The sequence below is a fragment of the Meleagris gallopavo genome, chromosome 28, assembly GCF_905368555.1.
Source record: "Meleagris gallopavo chromosome 28, MGAL_WU_HG_1.1, whole genome shotgun sequence".
Taxonomy (NCBI): domain Eukaryota; kingdom Metazoa; phylum Chordata; class Aves; order Galliformes; family Phasianidae; genus Meleagris; species Meleagris gallopavo.
Window position 1 is genome coordinate 130561 of NC_139431.1, and position 23354 is coordinate 153914.

Genomic DNA, 23354 nt, shown 5'->3' on the forward strand with positions numbered 1-23354 from the left:
TGTTAGGAGACGGCGGTGTGAAGGGGCGGCGTGGGAGGAGCGAGGCGGGGAGAAGGAAGGAAGGCAGGAAGGCGCTGCGCTGCTGCTGGAGGCGCTGCCGCAGCCGCGGGCACAGCCGCCCCCTCCCGCCGGGCCGGGCGGGGTGGGCTCCGCAGCCGAGATGTCTCAGGAGCGGCCCAAGTTTTACCGCCAGGAGCTCAACAAGACGGTGTGGGAGGTGCCCGAGCGCTACCAAAACCTCTCCCCGGTCGGGTCCGGGGCCTACGGCTCCGTCTGGTGAGTGGCGGCTCCGGGCCGGGTTCTGCCCTGGGCGCCGCTCCGCGCCGCTCCCCGCAGCGCCGGACGTTGCAGCGCACGGCAGGTGGCACCGGGATATTTTTGCAGGGGAAGATAATCGCGTCCCGGCCCCCAGCGTGATCTCATTTCGGCATATTTCGCAGTGCCTTCTCGCAGATGGGAGGTGGGGGTGGAGAGGATGCGGGCTGGCAAGGCCACGAGCTCCGTACAGCTCTGCTGCTATCCCGGTTTCTTTCTGGACCCGAGGATGGATCGTGAGCCGGGAGCTGCAGAGAGCTGCTGCGTCCCCTGGCAGGCGCTGCAAGAACCATTTTAGCGGCGGCAGCGCGGCTCCGTTTGCTGCTCAGCGAGCGCTGCCTGCAGGAGCAAAGTCTGAGGTTGGCGTGCAGGAGTAAGGAGAGCTCGGCTCGGAGTTGAGCTCGGTTTTTAATGCTTGCCTCGTAGCAACGCGTGCCTCGCTTGTGATTTCTCCGCAAAATATATTGGATCGTGAAATGCAGATCAGCTGGGCTGCTGGCATCGTTTAATCTTAAAGACGAGGCTGTGTCCGGATCGCGTTGACGTTCTGACTCAAGCAGTCACGTAGTAGAGGTGAATAAAGCAGCACAGGCTGCTGACCGTTCTGGTTTTTGCTCTGTCAGTGCGATCGGAGTTCTCACACGGGTGTGTGATGACTACATCTGTCTGCTGCTGTCTTGGAGCAGCTGTGCCTATTTTTTTCGTGAACGTAACATACAAATTTATATCATGACTGTCATTTATATTTTAAGGAGCAATGCATGCTGACCTCTATCAGTAGAAAAAGGAGTTGCTTTGCATGAGATGCAGTTTTAAAAAAGTTCTCTCCTGTTCTGCTCTCAGGAAGCTCTGCTGGAATAATACACGTTTCTTAAAACTGTAGTGTCCCAAGTATGTAAATGCTTGTATGTCATAAAAGACAGAGCCTAAGCAATTACAGTGCCCAGGGTAACCAATATATCTTCTGATTTATTTTTTAATAATTGAAGGATTTCTTTCTAGTGAAAGAAGGGGCTCAGTGCCCCAGCTGATAAATGCTCCTTTAGCTGCCGCGGTTACGTAACTCCCTCGTGCAATAGGAAGTGGATTTGCTCCGTGTCTGTTGTATTCAGGCCGGCCCTCTGTGGTGCATGCAGCCCTTTCCTCTTCTGTTCTCCCCCTCCCGATGGTCTGTTGTGTACGTAATGCTTCCAATGTTTGTTTTCACAACCAATTACTGAAGAGTTGGCATCACGAATTTCCTGTCGTGCTGCCTCCGAACTTTCAAAGATTGTGCAACCGCGTTCGGCCTGGATTGAAGCAGTTTCAGATGTGTTGCACGTGGATCTTAGCACAGTCTTTTTCATGATTTTCTTTGTGTTCTACCAAAAATGTGTTTCAGACAGACAAGTTATAGAGAAAAGAATTACCTGTGCATGTATAATTAACTTTGTAATATCAAGCTCCAAACGGTGATGCACAGTGTTGAGGACGTTCCTAGAATGGCTGGTTCCACTCTGTTCCTCTAGAGAGTTTCTTCCCTGTTCCTTATCCTGCTTTGGGAAAATGTACCTGCGCTTGTTTCAGACTGGAGTTTGGAGTGCCTTCTATTTTGGGACAGCAAACTGTGGGGCTTTAACCAGCCTTAAACAGAGCACTTAAATGCACTCCTCTATCTGTCTGCAGCACTGTTAGATCAGAATAGTGAGACACTTTATGTAGTTGTCAGGATGAGAGATTTAAAAAGGAGGACTTTCTAGAAAGTGGAGGAAAAGTTAATAAAAGAATTAAGCCTGCAAATGAATCAATTAGACTGTGCAGTGTCTGCTACAGGCTCCTTTAAATGTCTCACTAACTTGGAACACCATGATAGAAAATCCCGACTTTGTTTTTGCAGTCGGTGGATGGAGAATGGTGTTCTGTGCAGGCAGCCAAAGCATGCGTCCTTAGTGTTAGAGTGAGTGTTCTCATGTCTTCTGGAGCGCTGGGAGAAGGATATTCAAACAGCCAGCTCAGGTGTTTTTCAGGGTCCATATTTAAAAACTGAAAATATGTGGAGATTACAGTAGGACTTTGGTGCCAAAACTTTGAGAAACGTCAATATGTACCCTCAGATCGTTCATCACTAAGCCACATTAACAATTGTGGTGACATCTGTTGTGTGAAGTGATATTTCAGTTCGTTCTTGCCAGAGTTTTGTATATTCATGTAAGTCTTCTGCATTACAAGGATTCTGTCAAAATCAGAAACAAGGTCTGCACTGAAACATGTGTGGGTTACTGAAATATCAGTCTTGCGTACTTCGTGTAAGGGAGAGGTCGATGCAGCATCTTGCAGTGGGAGCTGCTGGGCCGCCTGGGATGGGTGGGCGGTGAGCGGTGGTTCAGCAGGGGGGTGGCTGCTGTTGGTGTCTGCAGGCAGCATTAGTTCAGCCCCTTGTAAGCACAGAGGTGCTCTGAAGCTTGTTGCCATTGGCTTATAAAATGTGAAGGCAAATTTGGTGTGCTCCTAGCAGCTTATTTTATTGATTTTTTTATTTTTTTTCCCAACAGCTATTTCTGAACAACAGTGTATTTGCTTTAATTGCTTTGCAGTCTGTAAACTGCTAAGTCTTACTCTTGCTCAGAATCTTGCATAAGGGTCCTTCAGCTTCTCCTGTTTGCAGGCGGTCAGGCTACAGAGCTGTTACACAACTGAGAGGTCTGCTCCTCGCCTCCATAGTTGTACCAACACGGACTGAATGTACTGGGAGTGACGAAGGTACTGAGATGATCCCCCTGTTTATAAACTAGCAGAAGAACGCAGTGGGTTTAAGACATATTAAACCATCACTCTGGAGGAAATGAAATAACCCTAAATATCACCTATTTAGCAGCAGTTCCTCTCTATGTTTTTTGTGCAGTGTGTGTCCCTAGGCTTAGTAATCCCTTATCAAGATGTGCAGTGCCTCTGTACACAGGAGAGGTACCAGCTTCTGCAACCAGGCGTGCGGGGGTACAGAAGGAGTTGCAGCTCTGTGAGTGGGACGGAGCAGCCACGCAGGTGTCAGAACAAGGGAGAGGAAGGAAGGTTGGCCAGCAGCAGCAGGCGTGCTCAGAAAAGCAGGAAGCAAAGCTCAGGAAGGGAAGGCTGCTGGAAACCTGGTGTGCTAAGGAATGAAATAAGGGTGAGCCTATGTTTCCTACAGGGAGTTTTTTATTGCAAGGTTTATGGAAGGAGAATCCTAAACACCTGAGATACTTGGCAGCTGGTTGAGATTCACAACTAATCACAACAGTCTGTACTGAATGAAGATGGCTAACCTTACTTTTGTGCAAGTCCCAGAAAACACCTCAAGTATTGTCCTCCAGTTAGTCTGAATTAGGTGTGACTGCATATTGCAAAGCGGTGTACGTGGAACTTTATTTTAAAAATGTATTCTGTATTCCTGAGCTGCTGTATCTGAAATATCCATTTTATAGTGATGTGTGAAAACTTAATGTAGATCATTTGAAAGCAAGATTAGAAGATGAACACTTAATTGCATTTTCCATACATGCAGGCTGGGTGAGGTGAGTACTAATGGGCATTCTTGTGGACAGTGTGGAGTAGCTCCAGTAATTCAGCTGTGGCAATTTGGTGCTCCTGTGATCTTCCTTCTAGCTATGTTTTCATACCTCTTCCAGAAAGTTCCTTGTGCTGTGTGTACAGATATCCCTTACACAGAAGGAGATGCCCTTTTCTGTCACACGTGGAGGTTTTCCCATTCCCTTGCAGAGGGGATTGCTGTTGGTAGAAGCAAGTCTGTTATTTTCTAGCTTTAGTTCTTGTAATCATAATACAACAAGTTCCTTGAAACTGCAACTTTGAGATAAGTTATCTTTCTGCAAGTGAATTCATATTAATATATCTTTTCAGTTTGCTTTTCTTTTTTTTTTTTTTTTTTTGGTCTGTGCAATTGTGAGTTTGTTCTAGAACTACTTTTGTGTTTGGTTTTGAACCTGTTAGCTGAATCGCTTCACATTTTGTCTTTGTAAGTGTAACCTTTCCTTGTCCCTCCGTGCAAAGGCTGCACATTCTCTTGTTATGCACTGGGAGCTGCCCTGCGTTGGACTGCAGAAGGAGACTCAACAAATGTTGTCCTTCTCCAACTTTCTCACTTCCACCCTTTCCCCACGTTTGTAATCTTGTATCAGTATAACCTCAATTTCACATCCTGCTTCTGCTCCTTCTTCCTTTTTGACAAGCCAGAGCTAGTTTTAGATAACAGCATTGAAGACAAGACAAAAAGAGTGATCTGATTGCTAGCTAAATGCCTGCTTTTCCTTAGGTCTCTAAATATGCAGCCCTGAGCTCTGGAAGGTTCTGTGCAGCATATCAGGCTGGTCACATCTTTCTTCCAGTGCTTAAAGCTTTTGTTGTTTCACAAGTATTGGACTTTTGCTTCTGAATTGTGTCGTGAAGAGATTATGGAAGAGCTTCCAGGAATGACCTTGCAGTACAAAGTGTCTGTTATGTGCACATGCAACAAGTTATCACACAATTAGTGATTTTTAGTTTTTATGCATTATAAGGAATATTATTTTAATGTTTCTGCAAATTTTAGTAATGTACACTGAAGTTTCACTTATGCATGTACATTTTTTTTGTAGCAAGTGCTGAGGTGCAATATACCTGTGAGGTTTGATTGAGACGAACGAGCATCATCCGTGATTTCTCCTAGCAGCAGGCATGAGATTTCTGTATGGACTTAAAACCTTAAAAGATGGTATCTTGAGCACAGCAAATAATTTTGTGATGAAGTGTGCTTTATGAGAATAGGTTTAAGAATATGGATAGTATTTACAAGTATTCTTCCTCTCTCCAGAGTTTCGTTGCCTTGTTAACGTTTAAAATCATAACTATGTTATAGGCAGAAGAGTCATAAACATTTCTTTCCCTTTTTTCCTGCGAAATTACTTTCTAAAGATACTATTTTCCCTTTAGTAGGTGAACAAAATTCATCTTAGAAACACTTTCAGTAAGACCCAACATTTGTATCAATGTGTGTGAAATTGCAGACCTGGATGCCTGGATGTTATTGGTGGTGGAGAGAGGGAGAAACTGAATCAGCCGTGTGACTCAGTCCCTGCACAGTTGCTATCTGGAGTTGCTAAATGGATTTGAGGGTATTTATAAGTGATTCATTTTGACAGTTTGATTACTCTTTGTTGTAGTTCTGCCTTTGACACAAAAACTGGGTTGCGAGTGGCTGTAAAGAAGCTGTCCCGGCCATTTCAGTCTATCATCCATGCCAAAAGGACCTACCGAGAACTACGGCTACTGAAGCATATGAAGCACGAAAACGTAAGTTGAAGGAGATGGTATCAGAATTGAGCTATCCAGCATGATTGCATTCGAGGCTGATGGCGCAGGTTTTTCAGATAGTAAATACACAGCTTGCAGTCGTCCAGTGAATCATGGTTGAAGGTTTTTTTTCTTGCATGTCATCGTGTCAGAAAGAGTTGGAGCACTTGCTCACTAGATTCCTGTAGATAAACGGGAAAAAAAGGGGAGGGGAGGATATCAGACGTCTGTTCTTGCAAGCCATCCATTTCAACAACAAAGCAGACCATGAATGGTTATGCTTAGCTATGCTATATGCTGTCTAACCATTTTTTTTGTTTAACTTCCATTTGCTATAGAAACCAGTTGAGCAATTCTCTGTGTTTGTGGCATTAAGACACTAGCATATTACTATCGTATGCTGTTCAGAGCAAATATTGCCTGCAATTGAACAAAAATTCTCTTGCCTTCTGTAGAGCTGTCAGTGTCAAGAGGAAAGGAAGGCTCTTAATTTTTGTACAAGTGAACTCCAATGTAGCAGAAGGGAAATACTGTTTTGGAAGAGGACTGAGCAAGCCTAGTGTTTTAACGCAACAAGCAAGTCCAATTTTGATGGAGGGTTCTCCCTGGATGGTTGGATGAGAACTTCTTTTGTGGCTGTGCTGGCTGTGTGCTGTGGCTTCTTACTGGCACAGCGAGCAGATGGTATCCCTTGAATCTTGTTTGCGTTGTCAGTGTGGCTGATGTAATTGGACCTTTTGGTGCACACACACACACTGCACTCAGCAGCACTTCCTCAGTGCCTCTATGTGATGCTGTTATCTTAATAACAGAGGTAGCGATCGATCTTGCTTAGTATCCATCTCCCAAAGTTTTTTTTCTGTACCTTTTTCATACCTGGAATATATTCAAAGTTTTCCTCTAGAATTGTTTGGAGAATGTGTTTAGATGTGTCTCTACATCAGCACATCAATCCGTTTTGTCCAAGCTAATTAGGTCAGATTTCTATGATTCTATGATTACACGGTGGGGGCTAGCCTGGTGCTACAGCAGTTCTGTGTCTGGTGTTCAGTAATATTTTTGATTAGTGTTGCAAAGTGCATATTAGCTTTGAGAGTAAGAGATGATGACGTTTGAATGTTTTGTACATAGAAGTGTTTATTATCGGTTCATCGTACCGCTGTGTCCGTGGGAAGTTTCTCTGGGTTGCGGTTTGAAAATCCTGCAGATGCAGAGATGCTCAGAGCCAGTTCAGGCAGGCTGCTTAGTTGAAGTGAGCTGACTATTCAGATCTTGCTTTGGAAGTAAAATACACTGCTTTACATGACTCGGAACACTTCAGTAAATCTGGTAGGTACAGCATTTTCAGGATCTCGAGCAGGGCTGGTTTTCTCTCCTGTTTATGGGCTGATTGTGTTGATCTTGAGCAAATAAATCGGCCTGTGGAGCAGTCAGGCATGGCTGTGTTATACTTTCAAGCTCCAGGAGGCCTCGTTAGCTTGCCTAAGGCAGATTACTAAACAGATGTGACAGTGAACTTCGGTTTGGTGTCACATGAAGAAATTAACAATCTAAAATTCAAGGGGTGTGCAGAAACTCAGGAGTTGATTCCCAGTCCGTGGGTGACCAGCTTCCTTAGAACTGTGTCAGTGATGTGCTACAGAGTAAATGGATTTGTTTGTGAAACTTCTCAGTGAGAAAGATATGGATAGCTCAGTAGTGTGCTTTACACTGTAGCAAGATGAAAATGGTAAGGGAGGAAATGGAAATCTTGGTAACAAAGTCAGTTTTTGGCTTTTTCCTGCTAAGCTGGGAGGATAATGTTGCATATTTTCTGTAAACATTGGTATGGAGGAGTCCACGGAACAAAGAAAGTGTGAGAGTTATTTTGCAGCATGGATGTTAATGGTAAGAGGTTGATTTTTGTCATCCTTGACAATTGCAAATGATGGGATAAAATTGTGCTGAAAGGGAACCTTGGCATCCAACTCCTGGTTTAATGTGCACACTGGAACCATTGCTGAGGTTACTGAAATGCGTGAAAATTTGAACAATTTATGGACCAGATGGATTGTTTTCAAAATGAAATGTAACTACCTTCTAGGTTATTTACAGGGTAATAAGGTATAATCGTGCATTTCCATGAAGTAACAATTTGTTGCCTTTTGCTCTCCACTGCTGGAACAGTTTAGCTGTGAAAATGAGGGGTGGAGTGGAGACTCTTAGGGCAGCAGATATAAATGGCAGTGTGAAGCTGTCAGCTCTTGGTGAAATTTGGGTCTGTACTGCAGTGTGCTGTTCTTCTGATTTGTTTCACTTCTACTTATTTTCCAGTGTAGACATTTATTATTTGCTGCTTGCATTAGAGATCCTTGGTGGGTTTCTTCCTCTAGCTATTACTCAGTGCAAGTGAAAAAAAAACCTGCTTCTGATCTAACGTGTAGTCAACAGCATAACTAAGAACATAGCAGGAAGCAAACTGATTTCTGCCTGGTGTTTGCTCATCCCTTTATTTCCTCACCAAACTTTAGCTGGGTTTTAAAGAAGGTATTTTTAACCAGTGCTGACACTTGCCTTTTGTTGACTTGGCTTGCTGTGGCTCCTGCTTGATGTTTTAAGTGGATGGTTGGTTTGAAAGACAGCTGTTATATTTGGCTGTAATTTTTTTTACTCAACATTTGAACGCTTGTTTCTGACCCTGTATGAATACTAATTTGCTTGCATCCAAATGATTCATGTAGTTGGAAATGAAACGTCTATTGGAAGGAGTAGTTTCTGTTCCACGAAGGACCTCATTAACTGTATCATTTATATGATTGATGTATTTCATGGCTTTTTCACTTTGCCTTTCCAGGTGATCGGCTTGCTGGATGTGTTCACCCCTGCCAAATCGCTAGAAGAATTCAATGATGTGTAGGTAACTTCTCTGAAAGTTGCATTAAAACACCTTGTGTATCTTCCTCCCCTCTCCCAGGTTATTGTAGGAATTTTGCCGCCTTAATTTGTCTGCCATTATTTTGAATCAGCTGAAATTCAACACGTTACTGGGGCACCCTATGCTAATGGACTCTTCCAGCTTGTTCACATATATTTTGTTGGCCAGTGCTACAGGAATCAGTGCACTGATCTGCTACATTATTTAATGAGCTATGAACTGTATTTTATTCAGTAAAATGCTGAGGAGGCTGCCATGCTACTGGAGCTTTGTAAGGAGTTCTTATCCTAATCATGTTGAAGGGATTGCTTCATAGCTGTGTTTCCTTTTGTTGACAGGTACTTGGTGACACACCTCATGGGAGCAGATCTAAACAACATTGTGAAATGCCAGAAACTCACAGATGACCACGTGCAGTTCCTTATATATCAGATTCTTCGGGGGCTGAAGGTATCTGCTTCTGTCCTGTTTGAATGGTGATAGCTCCTCAGTGGGAAGTAGAAATTGTTGATGAATGTCATATCCAGAATTTCGTATGAACGCACAGAGGGGCTTCCTTAATGTTGCTAAGTATTGTAGGATAGCCTGTTATTGTTTTGGCCTTTCGTACCTCTTTGGGGCTTTGTATCAATAAAGCTATGCATGGTTTCAGAAGATATCTATGTATGTTCCTGTGGACAAAGTCTGGAAAGTTATGACGTGTGCTGTCCTTTAATCTTCCACATCTGTGTCTTCAGTCTGGTTTTCTTACATTGTTCCACTCCTGGCAGTAGTGTTCCTGGATATTCCTAAAGAGAGACTGAAAGCGAAACACTGATGTACTTGCAAGCTCTACAGATGCTGTACTTGGTTCCTTCTGCAAACAAGCTGTAGCTTTTTTTTTGTGTTGGGTGGGGTAGGACAGTGTTGTTTAGTGAGGAAATGAGAAGGCTATTTGAGCTGTCATTTGTAATCTTTGATGTTTTGCCTTACAGTACATCCATTCAGCTGACATAATACACAGAGTAAGTATTTACTCTAAGATTACTTCCTATACTGAACAAATGTCTTTTAAAATTGTAATGCAGAATCTTACAAGGTAGCCTCTATTGGATCAAGAAGAAATTTTCTGAGAATTATTTCAATAGAACAGTGGAGGTTAGTAATGGTTCTCCTCATCCTTAATTTCTTTTCCTACCTCTTGTTGGCTTGTGTCTTTCTTTCTGAAAGACTTTCTGAAATAGGCTCTCTGTTTGTTAAATATTATACCACTACCCTGAGTGCTGCAGATATCTAAACATGCATTTTTGCTTGTCTTTGACACCTCTGCAGACAGCACAAAATAGAGCTGGTTCTGGGATAAAATTATTTTTCTGAATATGGAGAATTGATGTTGAAAGCCACGTAGAGAGTTGATTTTTCTACCTTTAGACTTTTGCAACAACTTATATACCGCCATTAATGCTGATACTGTTTAATTTTTTTTTTTTTTAGGATTTAAAACCTAGTAACTTAGCTGTAAATGAAGACTGTGAGCTGAAGGTAATACAATCATGAGATATGACTAGTTTGACCATGTGAATGAGTGAATGCCCTGTCTGTCCTCCACTCAGTCCAAGACTTGGAAGCTAGTAAGAGTAAACAGCCAGACATGGTACCACTGCAGTAATTGGTGGATGTCTTTTTTTGTTGTTTTTTTAATTCTGTAGATCCTGGATTTTGGCTTGGCTCGACACACAGATGATGAGATGACTGGGTATGTGGCTACCCGGTGGTACAGGGCTCCTGAGATCATGTTGAACTGGATGCATTACAACCAGACAGGTAATGCATTTTACTAATAAAAGGCTTCTGGGTTCCTGAGTTCCTTGTGGGGAGGTGCAGGGAAGGTTCATGTTCTGTTGCACTTGATTGTGTAAATTGACAGTTACACTAATTACACTTCAGTGAGGGTGATTAAAAGAAGTAAGACATAGAATTAATATTAAAACTGCAATCTCATCTCTAAGGTATGAATCATTATGGCAGCATTTGCAACACTTCCTTAAACTTGAACCTTTGAAACTGCAGTCAGCAAAATCTTGTCACTGCTCATCCCTTTCCCTAGCACAACAACTTTTAAAGTAAGCGAGTAGAATGTATCTAGGTGAGAAAGAAGGTGCCTTTCTAGGAAGATGCTGGAAATGCATTTAAAAAATGCCTGTGATTATGGGATAAAGAAATACTAAAAATGCACAGAAGTATTTCTTCCTTTCTTCTTATCCATTTCTTTCTAATTATGTCCTCCTCCTGTTTGGATGGCTTCCCAGCAATGCACCTTTCTTCCCTAGAATGCTTTCAGATCAAGCACAGAAAGGAGAAAGGAGAAAAAAAAAAAAAAAAAAAAAAAAAAGGCAAACTTTTTCTAGTACGTGAATGCATATGAGTCCAAACAAATAACGTGCTGTTCTGATTTCACACCCTACTGATTTTGTCTTTTGTCTTTTCCTCCTATGTGTATGTGGACCTGTCTTGTCTGTAATGTAGTAGTTGGTGATTGTTCAGGCAGAGTTTATGTAAGATCAGATTTGTTCCTTAGAGCTGCCTTTAACAAATTTCTTCCTCAATTCTGTAGGTGCCTTTGTAGCTCTTTGGTATCCAATGCACATTACCTTCTGGAAGGAAAAGTTGCCTGATCTTGTCAGTATTGTGTTATTGGGAAAAGTCTTACATAGAGAGGTTCCTGAGCAGTGTCAGTTTCCTTGCAATCTCAGATTGTTTCAACACCGTGAGATTATTGAAGCGTGAAGTTGGTTGTAATTGTTGGATAGGGTGATTCTACTGAGACTTTATTTTTTTGCCTTATGATTTTTTTTTTTTCTATTTTGTTCAGTTGATATTTGGTCAGTGGGATGCATTATGGCTGAACTGTTGACTGGAAGAACGTTGTTCCCTGGTACAGACCGTATCCTTTACAAGTGACGTATTTTCCTGAAATGGAAGTTAGAGGTTTTCTCTTTGTTGTACTTCACAAGGAAACAAGTTTTGTGTTGTTTGGTTGTTTTTTGTTGTGGTTGTGCTTTTTTTTATTTATTTGTTTTTAACTACCTAATGGCTTCTTTTACTCGCAGTATGATGGAGTTCTTAATTTTGCTGCACGTGGAGTCATCGCAGTGTGCGAGGAGGCAAACCTGTTCGCATCCATTGTCTGTTAGCATCACTAGAGTTGATCATTTCTGGGAATGAATTTCTTTTAAGTTTATCTTAATCCACCTCTTGAATTTGTAGGAGAATAACTGCTTGGAGTAGTGTGTTTGCTGTGAATCCTCTCATGCTTCATGTTTGTAGGAAATGTGAAGTGCCCCTTCTGGCCTCTCTTCTGTATCTTGCTGCTATCTTGGGTTCTGTATCTTGGTATGCTATGAAAGCAGGGAATTTGCAGACTTTCGTGCCAAGGACCTCATCCCAAGTCACTCTGAAACATTTAGATTCTACTTCTGTGCTTGCATGTAAACAGTCTGTAGCTTTCTTTGATCACATGCTTGTACTGACTTGAAAACACAAGCATGGAAAAAATCTTCTCAAAATCATTTTTATGGCATCAAAGGGAGCTTGGTGGGACACCGGCGCGTTTCTGAGGGGTCACTTCATTCCACAGGAGGTCAGAACTGAGACTTGTTCTGCTTAGAATAAGCTTACAGATAACTAACTTCTGTCGGGATTTTTCATTGCCTAAAAGGTGGAGTTTCTTTGTGAAAGACAGTGCTATTGCCCACCCGTAATCAAACTTAATTCTTTTAACTACAGATAGTTTATAAATAGCAGAAATTATTAAAATTATTATTTCTTAATTAAAATAGATTAGATTAAAAAGAAAACTGGTGTTGGAAGTGCTGGCCTCCGTGTACTGTCACTTCTAGAAAACATTCAGGTTCCAAAACTCTATGGAAGAGGGAGCAACTCTCATTCCAGCTTTAAGAGTCTCATTTCCCTTTTCAGTATGCTCTGGCTTCATCATTCTTCTCTTTTTATGCCCATCTTCATATAATCTCTGTCTAAATTTGTTGAACTCTCTGTACTCCCCTGTTTAGTTATCTTTGGCGCGTTTGTCTGTTGTTGAGAATAGAAGCAGAGCTAGCGTGGAAGTGGTGGAATAGGATGGGATGAGTTGCCTTATTTCTACCAGCTGACTTAGCATGTGTAGTTTGGTACAAGCAGGTTTTCTTCGAGAAGAAAAATAATCAAAAATTGGTGTAGCAGCCAGGGCCTTTCAGCTACTGATACATTGCATCCCAGTAACAGTGGCACTTTAAATTTAAAAAAAATATTGATACTTGCAAGTAAGCCATTTCCTGGTAGGATTTGTAACGTAAGAAATGCTTCATAGTGTGTTCTTGATGAATTGAGAAAAATTCTCAGGCTTGGCAGATAACTGTTCTGTTCTTCAGCTGGAATAGATAATAATACCCACAATGCAAAATAAAGGAAAATAAGTTCTAAATGACTTGCTTTGTCAGATTAGAATAGTTGACTGATTTCTGTCTCCCTGAGGATGTGTGCTTACAGTTCTTTACATTGAACACTGAACTTCTTTTGTAAATTATAGTAACGTTTTTTATTTAAACGCTTTTCCTGTTCTGAATTGGTTTGGTATAAGAAAAAAACAGGCTCAATCCTTTTCCATTGTTAGTAAAATTTTGGAGCATTGTAGTTCTTAGAGTTTGCATAACAGTTCCCCACTTCACGTCACGTGCATGCTGTTTGCTCCTGAGGCGGAACATCAGGGGAGTTGTTTGTGCGTGCAACATCTGGAAAGGCAACAAGCTATCAGCTTTCTCTGCAGTTCTAATGTCCAAAAGCAATTAGAAGTGACTGCAATTGACATTCTTGTTGCTTTTTGGTCCCATGGTAGTGATTTTCTAATCTATATAGCCTCACACTTCCAAAATGAAAGAGAAAACAGACTGTATGGACGATGTCTTCAGCATGTCAGGACAACCCTCTTCCTGTTTGAGTGGCTCTGTGTTTGAAATACGGATCCCTCTCACCAAGGACGGGACAGAGGTGATGTGATGTTACTTACAGTCCCTTGGGTGTTTTTTGCAAGGCCTGGAGAAGCACCCAGTGCTTGGTTTGTTCTCTCTGGTAAGTAAAAAGATGTATTCAGAAATGATGTTCAACTTGTGTGTGGTGGTTATACCTCTGACAAGGTAACGCCAAGTCAGTTTGAAGGATTTGTCTGTAGAGTTTCAGGATGTGGCTGTCATCAACTTAGAGCAGTGTTTTAGATACACTTACAGAATAACTCTGCTGTCAGTAGAGGCTGAACTTTCCAAAATCATTACAATATTTCTAACTCAATCTTGAATGTAAACTGTGTCCTTCCTTTTGTGGTCTGTGAATGGAAACATCTGTGTGAAAGATAAATTTCTAATATTGGTAACATCGCAGCAAAGAGGTGCAGGTGGGGAGCAGGGCTGTGGGAAGACTAGAGACTAGTGGCAAAAATAGAGGTAATAAGAATCGGTCCCTGGGGATTTTAATGCTGGGCATAGCTAGAGGCTTCCTTTCTGTTACTAATGTATCTGACATTAAAAATATATGTTCCTGATTGTTGTTTTTTTTAACAGCTCTTGTGATATGAATAGTTCATACAGATAAGTAGGCAAGTGGACCTCGACAGTTCAACTTATGTTAAAATGATAATGCACGAATAAAAAAATGTTCTGTACCAGCTTAGCCAACTTTATATTTCTGTATGTTTTAAGTTGACTGTATTCCTTTTAAACTAACTCTGAAGAACATAAATATGTATACAGATTTGTTCAGTAGTGTAGGAGCTCCATCATAACCAACTAGTCTGAAATTACACGTTCTTCTGGTGCATCTTGGCTTTGTCTGTGCTGGCAGTTACACCAACTTTTGGACGTGGCTTTGCCTGGAACAGCTCTTGTCTTGTTCTGCTGCTGCTGATGGTGGATGGAAGATGGTTTCCTAAGTTTCAGAGTCACTGAGATGTATCAGTTTGTGGGTGTACCATGGTGATGGCATTCGGGATTTGCATGCTCTACTTTTCTTCTCCACGCACATGCTTTTTTAATTTGCTCTGTATTTCCTAAGTTTGTTTTCCTGTCTGTAGTTGCTTATGGGCACCAGAATGCTGTAGGCCCTGTAGTTCAGCAGGTTATAGTGGCAGATGTTCAACTAGATGCAGTGTTTGGTTTTGGCATGCTGTGGCAGTGTGGATTACACGTTCTGTGTCTTCTTGTTTATCTGAGATGCTGAAGTGTAATACACAAAATCTTCCTATAGCATGCTGTCCTTTGGGAAGAGCCGACAGCAAAATAAGCAACAGTGCTGCTGGCATGCCTGATACATTAAACACATTTTAAAGAACTCAAACATAGAAGCCAACATAATGGGATGTAACATCGGAGGTGTGTTGGCAATCCTGTGCTTGCACAACTGTTTCTTGCACAGGAGTCAGTAGAAGCTATTAAGACTGTTCTAAGTGGCACTAAGGAAAAGCCAATTTAAACGAGCTAATTATAGTCTGCTCATTCTCCTGCATCAGTAGGTATATTGATCTCATTTTAAATGTTGATATTTAGTTGACAATTCAACAGGTGAGTTACATCCAGATAGATACAGTGGATTTACTGTTAGGTTTTTAGTGTTGAGTAGGTGAAAGTTGGCCAAGCTGCTGGGTAACTGGGAAATTAGTTCAAGTGTTCTGACCAAGCACTTCTGCCAGAGGCTTTAATGTTATGTAAAACTTTAGCTGGAGACTGCTGAAACCTTTATCTCCTAATGTTAAAGTGTTGGTAGTTTCCTCCATATACAGTTGGCCATTATCACAGGAACTTTGATCTGTTTTAAAAAATCAAGCAAACAAAAACCTTCCCCAGCATTTCTAAAGAACAGTCCCTTGGCAGGGTGCTTTTATGTGAGTAGAACTCCTTCACCATCAGACAATTTTAGAAGCAAATGTAGAGTTCTTCCAGTATGTGAATTAAAAGCCTTTTGAAGAAGGAGTAGTAACTGTATCTGGAAACATCAAGAAGGCATTGATCCTGGGAACAAATACTGTCTAGTGGGTAGATTGCTCCCATTGAAGATGTATAAAGTGCAATATAATTTTGAGGACAAACAAATGTTACAGACAGTCTGGAATCACAGGTAGCATTTGAAGGGCTGCATGGAGGTTAATTCAGAGAAAGGGGATGATCCTTTAAACAGTTTTTGAAAGATATCTTTTCTCTGTATTATCTTGAAGTTTAGACATAATTTTGTATGTCTCGTGTTTTCTCATCAAGTACGTTTTGTCACATATCCTGAATACTAAATGTTTTTGCATTTCTAAGAGGGCAGCTCAGAATGATACGTGGCCTCGCAGAGGCTCTGCTCTGGGTAAACCTTTCTTTGCATCTTCAGTGTTATGAGCCAGGAGCCCTTTGCATAGAGGCCTTACACCTGAGCCTGAGCCCCCTCTGCCCCTTGGTGCTGCAGAGCCGTCACCGAGCCGAGGGGCCCCAGGGTGCTGCAGCAGAGCTCAGAGCTGGGCAGAGCCCGGTCACTTACACGGCTTAGGAAGCAAGGAAGTGGCTGAATTGCCTTGGAAGGTGTTCACAAAAGGCCTTTGCTTTCTTAATGTTAGTGCCTACCCTTCTCAACTTCTGCTTCGCTTCGTCTGTCACTGACGCGGCCTAATCCTGCTAACTGCTGCCACTGGTGGGGCTGCGAGGGCAAGTGTGTGACTGATGTGTGCTGGGGGGCAGGGCGCTTTGGCGTCTGCCCCACACTGGGTAGGGATGCCGTGACCAGCACAATGCATGCCGTGCTTCTGTATCAAGTTGTTCAGCCTGTTTGATGCGGACAGAGATGTTATAAGCGGGCACTTGTCTTTATTTTTATTTTTCCAGGAGGAATGAATGCAGTTTACTTAAAGTAGCTTCTCAGTTGAGGTCTTGGCAGACACCAACTTTCAGTATTACGAAGCTGATGTTTTGCGCTTTTCATTTTGATTTGTCCCAGCATTTTCCTTTATGGTCCATCATTAGATATTGATCAGTTGAAGCTCATTTTGAGACTCGTTGGAACCCCAGGGCCTGAGCTTTTGAAGAAAATCTCCTCAGAGTCTGTGAGTTGACGCTTTGATTGTAATACCTGCCCTGTCGGAAGTCCCAAGTTTGTGTTTTGCCCTCCTGTAGTCCGTCTGTAGTGTGTGTTGGGATCTCTCTTCTGTTGTTTTTCTTTACTTCTGGATGGCTTTGAGTTCATACGCTGTTTGTATCTGCTTTTTACTCCTCTTTACTCTGCCTGTGGTATAATTTCTTCATTCCTTATTCTTTTTTTACTGCTTCATAATTTTTTTTTTCAGTTTGTGAGTTTATGCTTCGTGATCCATGGTACGATCAGATGCTGCTGGGGAGGTATTTCTCATGGCAAAGAACTTGAGGCTTCTCTCAGTTGTTATTTCTCCAGATTGCATACCAAGGATCTTTCTGGTGAGGGAGGTGGAAGGAGAGCAGTCTGTTATCCTAAACGTGCACAGTCCCTTCTGTAGCGTGATTAATCTCTGAAACATCACTGCAACTGCCTTTGGTTTTGTAGTGCGAGGCCCGAAGTGCCTATCAGATACTTCTGTGTGTGTGGGGTCCCTTTGTCAGGAGAATCACGAGCTTCCTTGCTGAAGGCTGACCTCTGTGTTCAGCTGTACTGCCATTTTTATAGTATTTCAGTCCTGGGTTGAGAACTTCTGCAAAGACGGAATGAAAAGACATTTAGTGTTACATGTTTCTCAAGGTGATGTGCATAAAAGTCAGAGCAAAGGATGGTGTAGCGGCGCAGACTAGCAGGGCAATCCGTAGCGGGCAGTGAGCCCGTTTCCAGGCAGCTGCCGTGTGTCCAGCAAGCTGCTCCTTGCTGTGTCTGCTGAGTAACGGAGGAGAGCGCGGTGCAGAGCAGTAAGATGTTCTGTGCTCATCTCGTGTTCCTTCTCACGTAACTGGCAGCAAACGCCGGGTGTGAGGTCAGCCTGGAAGTACATTTCTGTGCAAGTTTGAATGAGTTGGTAAATGTACTGAATGTCACATTAATTTTAAAAAGCACTGGGGTGTCTCTTGGAAGGATAGAAACCCAGGTCTCTGGGTGCCTGCAAACCGGCCCTGGGGACTCTGAGTGGTATCGAGGTATTTTAAGTACAGCAGATTACTGGGAGAGAGCAGCTTTAAAGGCTGACAAGGTTAAGCAAAAGATTAGCTTGTCTATGTAAGACTGAAGTGTCTTCTTTTAACACTGTGCAATAAAAATTGCTCTTAGCTAGGTTCAAATCATGAGTTTACTTTAAAAAAATGAAGTACTATTTCTACTATTCTACTATTTTTTCCACTGTACAGAGATAACAAAACTATTAAGAATTTGAAGACCTTCAATGTGTCACTGGAACAAATTCTGTATTTGTTTTTCTGCTGCATTACTTTAGTGTCCTCTTACTTTCTCCATCCTGATCACTGACATCAACTAACTCTTGTCTTGTGCAGTGCTAATGTTTTGCTAATTTTGCACTTATTGCCTTCTGTCACATCTCCCACGTATCAAAGTGCATTCGAAGCTGTTTAGGAGGTGTCAGTTGTAAGCTGCTTTCACTACACACCACAAGGAACTTAAATTCTTTCTCTGCAGGAAGAAAAAAACTGGTAACCAGAGTGTAGGATAAGATTTTTATTTTTTTGTTCATTTTCCTGAGGCTTTTTGTAGCTGCAGCAGCCTAGGAAAGTTTTCTGAGGAATATATTCAACCAAATGAAATGTCTGCTCTGGCGGCTTAGAACTGCTGGGAAATGTGAAAGCAACTTTGTTGTAGTGTAACGCTGCTTATGGCAGACAGAAATACTTCTTTTCTGTACTGATGCTGTTACCAACTGATCAGTGATTCTGCATTGCCTTAAGTGTTCAGTTGTGCATTTGCTGAGCTTTCACAAGTATTTGGGAAAAAAGTAATTAGTGGACCCTGCCTGTTTGGCTTGTGCCTTGTGGTTTGCAGAAGTGATACTTTGTATGCAGCTATTTTCTGTTTAAAATGGTTTTTGCACTGTTTTTAACAAAGCCTTGACTAGGCACTTAGATATTAACCAGCTTCAGCAGATCATGCGTCTGACGGGAACGCCCCCTGCATATCTCATTAACAGGATGCCCAGCCACGAGGTGAGCCCTGAGCAGATGAGGGGGTGGTTTGCAGGCAGGTCACCACTTGCAGCGTTTGCTGCCTCTGAAAATGATAGGCTCGCATGTGACGTGGGGTGGGCCATTAACCACCTGTTCTTCAGCAACGTTCATGTACTAAGTGAAGACCTGAGATTGGACAGTGCATACTCACCCACAGACTTCTGAGACTCAGGAGAGCCTGGACGTGGGTTGGTTTTGCACTGTGTGAAACACGTGGTCTGCCAGCAGACACCAACTGCACACAGCCTCATCAGTACTCCAGGGCAGGCAGCTCTGCACCTCTTTGCTTCCCAGTCTTGCATGAACCTCAAGTAATGTCAGCTCTTGCTCCACTGTCCTGAGTGGCCTTTAGTTGGGAAGGGATAGCAGGGATGGGCTTAGCAAGTATCAGAGTAAGTACAGAGGAGACAAAGCAAGAGACAGACCGTAACGAGCAGTGCTTCAGGATGATTGAAATGTACTGTCTTGGTGGCTGGGTGGTGTTATACTTAACAGACTCTCTATTTCCACAGGCGAGAAACTACATTCAATCTTTATCTTACATGCCGAAAATGAACTTTGAAAATGTGTTTATTGGTGCCAATCCATTAGGTAAGGCTTGACTCCTAAATGGGCTCTTCCTAAAGCTGAACTTGGCACGTGTTGGCAGGCCAAGATTTTTCCTAAAGTTGCGGAAGTTGTTGAGAACAGGGATGCACACATTTTTCAAGGTTGACAAAGAATGGACTGTAAGGTGTGAGGGAAGAGACTGTGGGCAATGGGGTGGCTCCAGAGAAATTAGAGTTTCCTCATGTACCTTTTATAAACTTGCATTTCAGAATGTGTCACACAGCTCGCTATGTAAAATTCTTTCTTTCTTTCTTTTTGTCTTGGTGATTTTTAGCTGTGGACTTGCTAGAGAAGATGTTGGTACTGGATACAGACAAACGAATTACTGCAGCAGAAGCGTTGGCTCACGCCTACTTTGCTCAGTATCACGACCCAGATGACGAACCAGTGGCAGACCCCTACGACCAGTCTTTTGAAAGCAGAGAGCTTGAGATTGAGGAATGGAAAAGTGAGTCTGGGGAGCAGGAGAGAGCCAACCTGATTCCTTTGCAGTCTATTCCATGAGTTGCAGTTTGATTAAGCCACGGAAGTTACAGGCACAAAAGAAGCTCTTTGAAAGGGTAGATAACAGCAGGACAAGGGGAAATGGTTTTAAGTTGAGAGGGGGAAGATTTAGGTTGGATGTCAGGGGGAAGTTCTTTACTATGAGAGTGGGGAGGTGCTGGAACAGCTGCCCAGAGAGGCTGTGGATCCCCGTCCATCCCTGGAGGAGTTCAAGGCCAGGTTGGATGGGGCCCTGAGCAGCCTGGGCTGGTATTAAATGGGGAGGTTGGTGGCCCTGCATGCGGCAGGGGGGTTGGAAATTCATGATCCGTGAGGTCCCTTCCAACCCTGGCCATTCTGTGATTCTATATGGAGTGAATCTGTCAACTACTGTGCACATAAGTAGCATAGGCCTTGGTAACTCCTACTGTATGCATACAAGCATAGGGTGCCATGGTTGCTTACATGTTTTTCAAATGTATTTCCACATTAGCGCTCTGGAAGTATCTCATTGTGCCTGTTAGTCTCTGAGATGGTTTATCCATTATTTAAGGTGGTTAAGGTTTTTTGCACGAGGGATGTCATTAGTACTTTCTTAAGTTTCCGACACTTTTCCCACCAGGCCTGACTTACGATGAAGTAATCAGCTTTGTGCCACCGCCGCTTGACCAAGAGGAGATGGAGTCCTGAGAAACTGCTCTCTTCTCTTTGTCCCACTTCACTGTGAGGGGAAGGCCTTTTCGTAGGGACTCTCCAACTATCATTCAAGTGCCTCGCCACAACAATATTCTCCTTGGTGGAAGGGTTTTGTGTGTGTTGAATTGGGGAGGGTGGGGGGAGGGAGGAAAGCTGAGTCTATGTAAACATGCTGCATGCTCTCTTGTGTTCTGTGTACAGCCTGGAGCAAGTCTCTGAAGACCTGTTCTGACTGCTCTTTAGTCCTTCCACAGGAAGCTTCAACCAGTTTGTGCTGCTGGGGTGAGGAGGAGAAGGTGACATTCGAAGTTGGTTACAGTTGTTGCCATTTATCAGTTGTTCTACAACTAACCTCAAAATGAGGAAAGTTGGTTCATAGGCTTAGAGAGCCCTCTTGTTTTTTTCAGGAGTGAATGTAGGGTTGAGGGATGTCCTTGTTCCATGCTAGGTGGCTGATTCACATCCAGGTCTTCCTGGTACAGGAGAACGTACAGGTTTTCTGACAACTGTCTGATTTTGGAATGTGAAAAGATTTTGTATGAAACTGTAAATATGTTTGTGCCTTAAATGAATGGGGAAAGAGGGGGAAGGAAGTCTGGAGTGGAAGTGTCTGGCCCTGCTGTTTTTCAGGGTGAAGGCTCCCAGACAGCCAGGCATGAGCTCTGTGTGTTCAGGAAATAACTTTCCGAGGCAACAGCCTCTCCTTGGATTGGTATTCCATGTTTTTTTCCCTCTTTCCCTCCTCTAGTTGTGCAGTTTCTCAGCATTAGCTCCCAGGAGATGGAGGTTGGAGAAGATTCTTGCTAGCCACGTTTGCGTATCTTGTTCCTTAAAAGGTGGGGTGTTCTTGCATGTCATAGCTGTCTGCGCATGTAGAGCTGCTTGGTGTTCGTTGTTACATTGTGGGGGTGGCACTGGGGCAGTCAAATCATCAGTGGACCATTCACTGAGTACCTCAGCCAGTGCCACAAAATCACAGCATCCTTCCTCTTGTGCTGCAGCTCAGCGTGAAATATCTGCCAGTGTGGAGACTGACGAGAAAAGGGTAAAACATAAAGCATAGAAATGCACATTTTCCTTTGTTCTGATCTTTTGGCTGGAGGAGAGATTGGGATGGAGGGCTTCTTGTGAAATCAAGTGTAAAAAATGTTCTTTGAAGAAACAACTGTGGCATCTTGTGCCAGAATTTAATTCGTGGATTTTTTTTCTAAAGATGTTGGAATATGTTGGAATCCAAAGCAAAGAAATAAGCATGCATAAAAACAATCTCCCTGTTGCTGTCCATATAGGTATTTATATAATATAAAACTAACATTTACTAGAGGATTTTTTTTACCCTCACAGATAAGAGCTTCTTGGCTGCTTGTAAGCAGGTTGAGCTCTGATTGAGGAAATGGGAGAAGGGAGTATGTTTGGATACAAACATGACAGAAATACTGATATTTTACAGGACTCTACATGAATTCAATGCCCAGTTAGGTACTGGCAGGAGGGGCTCTTTCTGTGTTTTTTTTTCTGTGCTAGAACTATGCTGTGGATCTCAGGAGCCTGATTGTAGGATGTGGGGAGGAGACTTTTCAGACATTTATCTGTTGCAGGCGTCCTGTACACGCAGCATAGCAGCTGTGTATGTGAGGAGAAGGGCTTTTGCAGTATTTTGCATTCTTGTTACCTATGGGATGGAGAGGAACTGTTCGTAGTATTTTTACCACGTGTCTGAAGAGGTGGCACAAAGGGATGGGACACAAAAGATGAAGCCATCGATTCTTGCTAGGCTACTTTCCAGTGATCTCTTCAGGTCAAACGTTTTACAGAGTCTGGGGTGAGATGAACAGGGAGTTTGTGCTCTGTGATAACGCTCTCTTCAGACCCACAAAATAGAGATAAAACCTCCCTGCTGGACAAGCAGTCCGGGTATTCAAATGAAAAAAAATGTAGATAGACTCTGTAAACCTACAGCAAGATTATTTTTATCAGCCATTTTATGTGTAGATGCTACAGTGTGATTCCATGCGGAAATACTGCTAAAGATTTTAAAAATATAGACATTGTGTGTATGCGTGCGTCTGCGTGTGTGCGAGGGGGGAGGTTTCATTCGCAGCCCTGCTCTGAGGGAGCCGTGGCACCCCTGCTGCAGTGCAGTGCTCTTGGGCCGCCTGCAGTCTGAACGGGAGGATGCACTTCAAAGAAGAGATCTGCTATTTCGTTTCTATCCATGGGTTTTGTTGTAATTGGTTATGCTGGATAAGATGTCACAATACCACTGGTTAAAAATAAAACCTATTTTTCAGATTTACTGTGCTGATGGTTCTTCTAACCCCTTGTGCTAAACAAACGGTTTGGGTGTGAGATGAACTCCTCCCTCGTTGTACAGAATCCTGCGTGGTGGAGGGGTGGGCAGTGCTGCTCACCTGCAGGCACGGTGCTCATGTCCATGGGCCCCCCAAGTGGCTTCCTTAGTACAAACCTAGCCTGGAGTCTGCATGACTACTGGACGGTAAAAGTATGTGTAGTTGTTGTTTTGCTTAGGGAAGTTGTTTTTTTGTTTTGTGGTTTTTTTTACTCAACACAATAAATGAGAGTTCTGCTACTTGCCTGGACCTGGGACTTCTGGCTGGTTGCAGTGATTTGCAGATGTCTGCTATTTAGAAATGAGTGGGTTTGTTTCTGTCTTCAGCTGCCATCCAGTTGGTAGGGGGAGCAGGAACCCATCGCCATAATGGGGATTTCTGACTGCTGTCGTGTGCCAGCACTATTCAATCAGGAGGACAATTAGAGGAATAATTGAATAAAGCTGTGTTCATCACACCAACAAAAGCCTCAGTGCTGGCTGTGATAGAGCAGCGCAG

The 23354-nt window shown here is 42.9% G+C and overlaps 1 protein-coding gene across 2 annotated transcripts; it reads left to right on the plus strand.

Annotated features, from left to right (window-relative positions):
- Window positions 1-6: 6 nt before the first annotated feature.
- Window positions 7-22797, plus strand: MAPK14 (mitogen-activated protein kinase 14). Of its 2 annotated transcripts, none has more exons than XM_010724093.4 (12): window positions 7-276; window positions 5490-5619; window positions 8453-8511; window positions 8872-8983; window positions 9508-9537; window positions 10007-10054; window positions 10222-10336; window positions 11385-11456; window positions 16552-16631; window positions 19230-19308; window positions 19601-19774; window positions 20432-22797. In XM_010724093.4, exons 1-12 carry the CDS (start codon window positions 161-163, stop codon window positions 20497-20499), a joined length of 1083 nt encoding a protein of 360 aa, XP_010722395.2. In that variant the 5' UTR covers window positions 7-160; the 3' UTR covers window positions 20500-22797. The 2 variants fall into 2 exon arrangements, with proteins under 2 accessions (XP_010722395.2, XP_085066756.1); XM_085210630.1 differs by lacking the exon at window positions 16552-16631 and adding an exon at window positions 18617-18696.
- Window positions 22798-23354: the final 557 nt, after the last annotated feature.

Bases quoted from the DNA above. Each gene is read 5' to 3' on its own strand.
- MAPK14 (XM_010724093.4), top strand. From the start codon at position 161: ATGTCTCAGGAGCGGCCCAAGTTTTACCGCCAGGAGCTCAACAAGACG. The intron at 8,512-8,871 runs GTAGGTAACTTC...TTTTGTTGACAG, and splicing joins CTAGAAGAATTCAATGATGT to GTACTTGGTGACACACCTCA. The intron at 11,457-16,551 runs GTATCCTTTACA...GTCCATCATTAG, and splicing joins GTTGTTCCCTGGTACAGACC to ATATTGATCAGTTGAAGCTC.